The 10,444-nt window shown below is 37.9% G+C and overlaps 1 protein-coding gene across 1 annotated transcript; it reads left to right on the plus strand.

Moving 5' to 3' along the window:
• Nucleotides 1–1,787: 1,787 nt before the first annotated feature.
• LOC6041388 lies at nt 1,788–7,850 on the plus strand. Its single transcript, XM_038254710.1, has 13 exons — nt 1,788–2,105; nt 2,183–2,404; nt 3,693–3,846; nt 3,913–4,216; nt 4,276–4,386; nt 4,471–4,680; nt 4,751–5,528; nt 5,591–5,957; nt 6,019–6,141; nt 6,351–6,397; nt 6,590–7,237; nt 7,616–7,680; nt 7,743–7,850. The coding sequence occupies exons 1-13, from the start codon at nt 2,028–2,030 to the stop codon at nt 7,756–7,758; spliced, it is 3,123 nt and encodes a 1,040-aa protein (XP_038110638.1). The 5' UTR covers nt 1,788–2,027; the 3' UTR covers nt 7,759–7,850.
• Nucleotides 7,851–10,444: the final 2,594 nt, after the last annotated feature.

The raw sequence follows: 10,444 nt of genomic DNA on the forward strand, positions 1-10,444 counted from the left end.
CACATTGAAAATTGAAAAAAGCGGCATTTTGGTGTAGCTTCGCTAAGAATCGGTGTAATAAACAAAATAACTTGCTCACTTCCATTTAAGGGGTTACATACATGTATATCGTCAAAAATGTCAGAGGTTGGTATGAGCACACATTTAAACTTTTTTTAAATCTTTTTGCAGAGTATTAAAATGTACATATTTTTTTCATCTATTAACAAAATAAATATGAAGACACTTAGATATACCATTGCCGATATATACACAGCAAAAAAAAGTTGAATTTTTGAAGGTTGAAAATTTGGTAGGTTGAGTATTACCTCTTTTTTCAGTAATATTATATTAAAAATGTGTAAAAATGTGAACCTGATGAATTTTTGATGAATATTCATCAATTCCTGATGTAATATTACACATTTTTTTCGACACAAAATCTGTCACCATTTCCTGATGAATATTACCATTATTTTTTTCCTGTGTAGCTATTTTTTAAGTTAGCATCGGGTGCCACGATATCTCAACACTGCTTTGACCAAATCGGCTCAATATTTTGGTGAAGACTCGTTAAACCGGTCCTGTGTGCATGACGAATGCCGATTTTCAAAAACTTAATTTGAAAAAAAGATAAAAATAATTTTATGTTTTTTTTATAAAAAAAAAATCGTGTTTTTATATAAAAAAAATCGTCAGCTTTTGATTTTTGCAATTTTTAAAAATGCGAAATTTAAAAATCAGGCTTTTTCATGCACACGGAATATGTCTTGAGAGTCTTCACCCCAAATTTCAGTCAATTTGGTCCATCCCATCTCGAAATATCGTGGCACCCGTAAATCAACTTGGTGTTCAGAGAAAAACAATCACAAAGTTTGACAGCTCGCTTTGCGCATGGCAAAATGGTGAACTTAAATCGTCTCTTACTCAGTCCAGTCCTTGGTCCAGTCACGAAATATCTCCATGAAACTTTCAGGAAAGATTGAGAATCATCTTTTAAGTGAATTTAGTGAATTTTCTGTAATATCAAATTTTGTGATTTTCTACATGTATGTAACCGCTAAAGCTACTTTTTTTTTTATTTTCGATTTTATTTGTTTTGATGGATTCTTCTAATTGCATAATTGTATTTAAACTTCATTCCCATTACTGAACGATAGAAACTTTATCAAGTATTATAATTGTTTCAACGCCAAAAGCGTCGCTTATTACACCAAAAATCATCGTGTCCAATTCACCAGCTTTGGGATAGAGTTATCTAAGCCCGACCTCACACACACTAGCGCACCATTTGTTTTGCTGGCCGGTACAAAATTTAACCTCAGTCTTTTTCGTGTACGTATACGCAATACATGCGCACGTAGATAACTCTATCGAGAAATTAAAAGTGAGAGTGTGTGCGTGCAACATGGAGTTAAACTTTTCGAAGTGCCATGGGAACCTTCACAGCAACTGCACAGAAAGTTTAACTCCATGTTGCACACACTCTCACTTTTAATTTCTCGATAGGTGAATTGTGAAAGTCTGCAAAGTTAGACTCATCACAAAATCGCTGCAAAGAGCGCTAGTCGAGTTTATACGCAAAGCAAACAAAAATGAGATTAATAATTAATTCTTAATTATTACAATTTTATCAACCAATACTGTTGTTTTATTTTCTGTGTTCGACACCTCTTTTTAGAAGTTCCTAAAAATATTATAATTTGAAACAAAAAGAATCTAAAAGGAAAGCATTAAACTCGGAAAGACATGAACGGCGCATGTCAAACGCAAATTTAGGTTTTGCCCCTTCGCATTGTTACACCCATATTCAAATTAAACATTGACACTGCAAAACTAACTGTGCTTAGACGCTAGCAGTTCTAAGGAATATAATTTTAAGCTTTTGTGCTCAGTTTTTCTTTGTTCGTAAAGCGATTACATTAGTTAGCTTGGAGAGATGATCTGCGAGCTTCTTTTAATCTTAGTTAGCTATGCGAGAATAATCGCTTTGTGACAGAACAATCATTCAAAGCTAAAGTGGTGGAAACTTTAATTACCCCCCTACAATGGCGAAACGTATGAATCCAGGATCGCCAGGAGGTGGTGGTTCCAATGTCCCGTCCACCGGAGAACAACTGCCAGAGGTAATGCCTTTTGAACATCAACAGTAATTTCATTGTTACATGATTACATTATTATTATTTTTTTTATTAATTTGTAGACCATCAACGATGTCTTCAGATGCTTCATTTGCATGGAAAAACTCAAAGATGCGCACCTTTGTCCTAGTTGTTCCAAACTGTGCTGCTTTCAGTGCATATCGCGATGGCTAAACGAGCGCCCCAACTCATGTCCCTACTGCCGTGCCACACTGCACGTCTCCGATCTGGTAAACTGCCGGTGGTACGAAGAAGTGGCATCGCACATTGAAAACCTTCAGCAGGTTAGTGAATCCTCATTTTCAAATTGTATTGTCTGTTTTGTTTCTTCTACTGTTTATGCAAAGAAAAAAATGGTGATTGGTTTGAAAGTTTGGTGTCATAGGGACTTTTGTGTAAAATTTAACGCCCGATTAAAAAAAATATTTTCCATGAAAAAATACAAACATAATTTTAAAACCTTTTCAATTTTTCTTGACTTACATTTGAGTCAAATCGAGGAACATTTCATTAGGAGAGCAGTTCTCTCTGATTTTGATTTTTTTTTTTTTTGTATTTTTTAATCCGACTGAAACTTTTTTGGTGCCTTCGGTATGCCCAAAGAAGCCATTTTGCATCATTAGTTTGTCCATACAAATTTGGCAGCTGGCCATACAAAAATGATGCATGAAAATTCAAAAATCTGTATCTTCTGAAGGAATTTTTTGATCGATTTGGTGTCTTCGGCAAAGCTGTAGGTATGAATATGGACTACACTAAAAAAATGATACACGGTAAAAAAAATTGGTGATTTTTTATTTAACTTTTTGTCACTAAAACTTGATTTGCAAAAAAAACACTATTTTTATTTTTTTTTATTTTTGATATGTTTTAGAGGACATCAAATGCCAACTTTTCAGAAATTTCCAGGTTGTGCAAAAAATCTTTGACCGAGTTTATGAATTTTTGAATCAATACTGATTTTTCAAAAAATCGAAAAATTGGTCGCAAAAATTGTTCAACTTCATTTTTCGATGTAAAATCAAATTTGCAATCAAAAATTACTTCAGTGAAATTTTGATAAAGTGCACCGTTTTCAAGTTAAATCCATTTTTTGGTGACTTTTTTGAAAATAGTCGCAGTTTTTCACTTTTTAATTGCAATACATGCAATATGATGCAATATGATGCAAAATGGCTTCTTTGGGCATACCTTTGGGCACCAAAAAATTTTCAGTCGGATAAAAAAATACAAAAATTAAAATTTAAGAAAAAGACCGATTTCGTAGAGAATAGCTCAGAAGGAAAATTTAATGACGAAATGCCCCCCCCAAAACTAATAGTGCTCTCGGCCCTTTTTTGATTTTTGAATTACCCAAACAAACGGTCACCGAACTAAAGCAGGAAAACAAACGTTTACCAAAAAATCTAATTCAAAAGGGATTTTAAGAATCGCTTAGAATCTTCTATACAATTTGTTGCAAAACTCGAGCCTCGTTGGATAAATGTAGGTACGACTCATGCTGAAAAATCATGATTGTGCAAACTAGTTTCATAACGTACGTCCTCATTTAAAAAAAAAATGTTTTTGCAGATTTGTCAAAACATAAAAGTTTCCAGTTCCGGTCGGCGGGATCAATGCGCAACGCACAAGGAAAAACTTAGTGTTTTTTGTAAGCCTTGTAAACAATGTATTTGTGCTTCGTGCGCCCTTTGGAAGCATTCGGGTCACACTTTCAAACAGCTTGGTAAGGTGAAAGCATTTTATTTAGCTGGATCGGTCGTTACATGTTTGTGTTAAACCCCTTTTCTAGATTTGGTTTACGAAACCCACTTAGCTCAGGTTAAAGAGGAGCAGCAGCAACTCAAGTCTCGATTACTGGAACTGATTAGCTTAGTGCAAAATGTCGAGCAAAACGTGGAAACGGTGCGCAACGCAAAGGACGAACGCGTCTGCGAAATTAGGACTGCGGTAAACCTGATGGTTGGCCGGCTTGACTCCCAGCTCAAAGGTAAACTGCTCACCCTAATGCGCCAGAAAAATTCCCTCAATCAAGAGACTGAACAGCTCGAACAGCTACTCCACGAAATTGAGCACCAGCTAAGCACGTGTTCAAAGTGAGTCTTGAGAACTTTTTCACTGAATTGTTTATTTTTTAATCAAAATTCTGTTCCAGATCACAACTTATAATGAAATCGGCTGATCTACTGAACATGATCAACCAAGTTCGCACCAAACCTATTGCCAGCTATGTAACTACAACAACAGTGCCAGCGGATTTTGTTAGGTATTTTGAGCTAGACTTGTAGCGATCAACTAGAATCTTAAAATTGTGAACATGTGAATAATTCCTTTACTCCTTCTTGTCCAGTGAAATTGTGCCAGCCTACGAAACAGGCGTATTTATCATGCAGAATTTTACAAAGCTGCAGAAGAAAGCCGAACCAGTCTACTCTAGCCCGCTGTACGTGAATGGACTATGCTGGCGGCTTAAAGTGTACCCGGGAGGGAACGGTGCCGTGCGGAAGGAGTACCTCAGCGTGTTTTTGGAGCTGACTGTAGGCTACCCAGAAACTAGCAAGTTAGCAAGTTTGCATATGTTTAGTGTGGTTTGCCTTAAAGTTATTTCTTCTATTTTCACGCAAATTTAGATACGAATATCGCGTTCAAATGATTCATCAAAACCCAGCGAAAATAATTCAACGAGAGTTCGTATCCGACTTTGAGGTTGGCGAGTGCTGGGGCTATAATCGGTTCTTTCGGTTGGACTTGCTGGCCGACGAAGGATATCTGAACGCGCACGATTCATTGGAGCTGCGCTACCAAGTTCGTCCGTCCACGTTTTTCCAGAAGAGTCGCGATCAGCAGTGGTACATTAACAACCTTCTACGAACTCAAACGCTTCAGCTGGCCGAGATTAAGGTGCTGAACGAACGCATAGAGCGCCTCACGGAAGCTGCGGCCGCAACGACGTCGTCGTCGTCCGTTGGTAGGGAAGTTCAAGCACGTAAATCCCGCAGTGTGTCGGATGCTTCAACTAGCTACAGCAGTCGCAAGCCGGACATTAAATCAACGGTGCAGATTGGTTCCAGCAGCACTGCAAAGAATACAGTAATGCTGGGCGATGCTGTCAAGCAAAAAACCAGCAATGCTACAGGTGGTAATAGCACAGTCACTAATCTCAACAATAACAACGACTGTCAACCACCAACAGATGATTTCAGTGCACTTTTGTCATCCTTTAACATGAACTCGTATGTAAGCCACGTGAACGTTCAACCATCTCCGACCGTCAGCAGTGAATCGGGATCGAAGGTTGCAGTAGGAGCCAGTTCTGGTACCAACGAACGTTTCAAAAACAGCAACTTGTCAATTTCTTATTCATCGCCAAATTTACAGTCCAACAATAGCACATCTAGCATCGAATCCGTAAGTAGTAGCTGACTTGTAATTTGAGGGCTCTATTGTACTGTATTTCTCCACTTTTGAAGGATGACGATTTTACGTCGGAGCACACGGAACTCAACGGGAACCCTAGAAGGCGCACTGCCGCCGAAACACAGGTACTTTTCGACGACACTAGCTCAATCGACGAAAACGAAATAGAAACAGAAGAGGTCCTGTCGGGGGAAAACGATGTCGAGTATGCCGAGCTTTCCATGACACAGCGAATGCCTTCAAAAGTGTCACAGACGAGCAATGGCAACGGCAGATCGTCCGGAACAACGACGTCGGAACGCCCTTCCAACGATCATATAGCGCTGGACGAGGAATTGATGCTGTTGACACTGTTTGACGACTCCCCGGCGGCGAATCCAACCATGGCTGAAAGTGGTGTTTTGCTCAACAATCAAACCAGTAAGAGTCGAATCATGAACTTTGAAATCCTTCGTTAAACGCAACAACATCTACTACGCAGGTCGGCCATCTCTACGACAACCGATAATATCGGCTAGCGTGCTCGAGAGTTTACTGGAGCCCCCAAGGTTAAATGCAACGCCACTGACCGTTAGCAACCCCGAATCCGTTGTGTCCAATAATGGTAAGCTAAACCTAGTAAATGTTGAACCTTCTTTTTAACAATTAGGTCAGCATAATCGATAAGAAGATATTAATGAAGCTAGATTAGCACAAAAATGTTAACTAAATGACCCGAACGAATCAAGGACGAACAATTTATTCAAAGCTTAGCTTGTTTTTATTTTGTTATTTTTTTTTAATTCATTTCATTTTTGTTTTGTTTTTTTTTAGCATCTTCAACACGTTCTGTAATTAGCAATGGGTTACAAAACATACAGGTATTTTTGACATATTTTTTTGGAGACAAAGATCTACTCAGTAGAAGTTACATTTTTATCTTTTGTGTTTGTCAATATTACAAAAAAAAACACGGGAAAACTATCTACTGAGTCGGATCAAATCTTCACAGAAAGCTTATGTTTGTATTTTTTTTTTAATTGTATTATTTTGTTTTACCAAAATCCCTGAAGACTTCGCTAGACTGTTTCGATCGTGTGTTTAATGACCTTCAACTGATGGAAAACGCTAGCATCGGAATAACGCCATCAGTGGCAAATATTGCCAAAGCAACGATAGTCACCTGTCGTAACCCGGAAGAGAATCCAACCATACCGGAAGATGCCAACAGCCCTGACATGCAAATGATCCAAAGTGGCCAGGATTACGACTTGACGTCGGCTGCACGGAACCGCAAACGTGATCGCGACTGGGACAAACGATACCTAAACCAACCAAACATCGGCCACACACCCCTTGATTGGGGAAACAGTCCACCGGTGGATCTGGATGGGGCACATTGCAGCGTGTCTAGCGTCCCCAGCTCATCAAAAAACTGGATCGGAGTCCTGAACCTGGACAGTAAAAGCAACCCCTCCGCCTCAAAGGATCTGAGAAATGACGTCAACTTTTGGACGAATGTGTTCTTTCCATCGAGTGCCAGCGCTGACCATGACTACGTTCCGTCATCGGCGGCGGCGACATCCCCAGTTGTGGCAGGGCCGAGTGGAGGAGGGTCATCGTTCGGTTCACAGCTGGACGGAGTCAGAGCCAGTGTTAATTATTTGAACAAACTCAAGAAAATTAAAACCAACCTCAACCGGAGTAGAGATATGGACAACGTGAGTACACGGAGAAAAAAGAGTTCCCAAAATCGTGAACAAGCGTTCATGAAAATGGGAACCTCGAACAAAGTGTTCAAATTCCATGGTACGATTTTGAAAAACGTACCATGAAATTTGAACACTTTGTTCGAAGTTCCCATTTTCATGAACGCTTGTTCACGATTTTGGGAACTCTTTTTTTTCGTGTAGAACGAGAAGTAACGGAACTAAGGTGGTATTGAACTTTTTACTGAAAGTATCAAATGTTTCAACTTGTAAATTGCAACTCGAATAATATATAAACCAGTTTCGTCGCATCCCTTAAATCGTCCACATTTATCGTCATACAGTGTTAAAAATTCATATTTGCAACTATTTTTCTCTCTTTAATTTTAGACACTGATTCAAACTGATAAAGACACCGGTGGTAGATCTCATAACAACGATGATAAAAATGACAGGTAAAGTCAGGTAAAGTTGGCTTTATACCACTCTACATAATAAGCTGCATTTCTTATTTTAGTTTATCAGATGACTAACAAGAATCGGCATTACTAGGCGTTTTAATCGAATTGTATACACAGCATATTTGTAGTCAAAATTTAAATAAAAGATTTTTGATCAATGAAAACTTCTAATTTTTTTCTATTCATTAATATATTGTGAAACGAAAACTGTTCTTAACCCGACAAATCAGAAACTAGGTTATTCGCTGGGTTCGATTTCCAATCTAATCTAATCTAATCAGACCCACAAGCATTAAAGCGGCGAGGTCTACTGCGTAAAGTCGTAAATTCAATTTCTTTTTTCAAAAATGTTTTATTTAATGTTTTTTTTTTAATTTTTTTTTTCAAATTTACAACTCCAATACTTCTAACTAACGTAAAATTTTCTGAGGATTCCAAATATGACAAAATTGAGACCAAAAAGTGCCGCTATGGAGGCCTACAGGGCAAAAACTAACGTTGTAAAATGTTGTTGCAGAAAAATCGGAAAACTATGAGAAAAACTGCAATTGGGCAAAAAGTCATTACCGTAGGTTTATAGTCCATGTAATTACCTATCTTTTGACCTATGGAAGTATGAGTATTGAAAGCTGTTGCAAAAAGATATTAAGGTTTTAAAAACATCAATTTTTAACAGTAATTTGCAAAAGCTATGAGAAAAAGTCAAACCTATCCTGGATGTCTATGGCACATTTTTAAGTGCTTCAAAAGACCTTTCAAATGCATCTACGAAAGTTGAAATTGATGAAGTTTTACGGAAATGCGAGCAATTTTAAGATTTTTTAGGTTTATTGGAACTCAAACTTCGAAGCCCGTTTTACCCCACTTCCCTTTGTCGTAGAGGGCTCATATTTGGCATGAGTTCATCTCATGTATAGACAAACAAACGCTGAAAGTTTCATCCAAATCGGAGCACCTCGATACGACCTCTAGAACAAACCGAGCAGAATTTACAAATACTGCCTCTTAAAACGCTTAAAACAAAGCAACTGCACACTGCAAAAAAAAAAAAGTGCAAAAACTGCAGGCATACAATGGAAATAAAGTAATCATTGTTTTTATGTAAAATTTAACCGCAATGTACGTTTAAAAGTTACTGTATGTTTTAGGTGATTTTTATCAATTTATTTGCAAAATAAACTACTAAAGTTGGGATTCTTAAGCACACATCGGGCCGATGACCTCATTTAAAGTTGTACTTTTATCACATGAAACGTTTACCTTAACTACTGTGTAATTTTACTTTTACTACAGTAATTCTTATAACAAAAATTGAATCATCAATAAAAAAGAAATATTTTTGTTTTCACTGTGCGCAGTTTGCGCGCGTTATCAATCTCAATCACCCAAGATGGCGGCCTTTAGCATCCCCCTAGAGTTATCTACGTTCGCATATATTGTGTGTACGTACACGAAAAAAAGTGAGGTTAAAATTTGTACCAGCCAACAAAACAAATTACAATGTACGACTGACAATATTTTTATTTCTTAAGAAAGCTTTCAAATTCGCTTCGCTTCGCTAGGAGACTGTTGGTAGCTGTTGACATGTGGCGTCGCGGTGTTCATCAAGCATTCATAGCATGCTAAGGAAAATTTGATGCTTTTCTGGGGAAAACGGTTGGTTCCGAAAACCCCGGATGTATTGCCGTTGAGCTCGATGGGGGTTGGACGAATCGACCTGGTATCTTAGGGAAAGTTGTTCTTCAGACGATTCCGCTCATTTCTGGCCATCCTAGAAGTTTCTACATGTTTTCCCCAGGCCTGTAGGAGCGAATGAACGGAAATTCAAAATGTCCCATAGTAATTTCCATGTAAACTTGAACCCGCTTGAGACAAGCCAGTTTTCAACCAAATGAGCTGAAATTTGGTGTGAGAGTCCCTTTGGGTATGCCCTACAAGGGGAACCACACCAGAACTTGATCTGAGAACTTTTCAAAATCCGTACCCACCCTAGTGTTTAGTGTTGTAGTTAATCGTATTCAACATGACCATAGTATGCAGGCCTGTAATACGATTACCTTACTATTGTTTTTAATACTTAGCTTTTAACAGGACGACCCCGCATCTGCCGTCGCTTCTTCGTCAGTAGATGTCGGCAGGTGGCGGCAGTATCTTTTTTCTTCTAATTTCTAAGGAACGAAGGACCCACTAGGAAGAAATAATTCATTGATAAACCCTACAAATCTTCTCTAAAAGAGCATTTAAGAAGCTCAAGGTAAAAATAATGGTCTAGCTTAATTCCGCTTAACACCTAACATTTCCAAATTGTCTGTTGAACAAGCAAAAGGCTTAGGGAACAACAGAAAGTATTTTTTAAACCTGCAATACTGCCGTAAGAGCTATTGGTAAACAAAGTCCTTTTTGCATCGGTATTCGACCTACTTACGAAAAACCAATATCAAAAATGCTCGAGATTGTTCATCTACACGTTCTTCATGTGCACCAAACTAAAAATAAATTAAATTTTGTTTAATTTTCGAGAAAAACGAAACCTAATGTCAGAGGTCACAGTGGCTCTTACGGCTTTTTGAAAACTCACCGTTATGTGGAGATAACAAACAGAAAAATATTTTAAAGTTGAAATAAATTATCCTAAATAATCAAATCATTGATTTCAAAGTTGTATGGAAAACAGTAATTTAGACCCTACAATGCCTAGAAGAGGCCTCGGTTTCTGTTGTTGTGAGAAGACGCTGGTTTCAGAGTTCATTTTTCAATT

The sequence above is a fragment of the Culex quinquefasciatus genome, chromosome 2, assembly GCF_015732765.1.
Source record: "Culex quinquefasciatus strain JHB chromosome 2, VPISU_Cqui_1.0_pri_paternal, whole genome shotgun sequence".
NCBI classification, from domain to species: domain Eukaryota; kingdom Metazoa; phylum Arthropoda; class Insecta; order Diptera; family Culicidae; genus Culex; species Culex quinquefasciatus.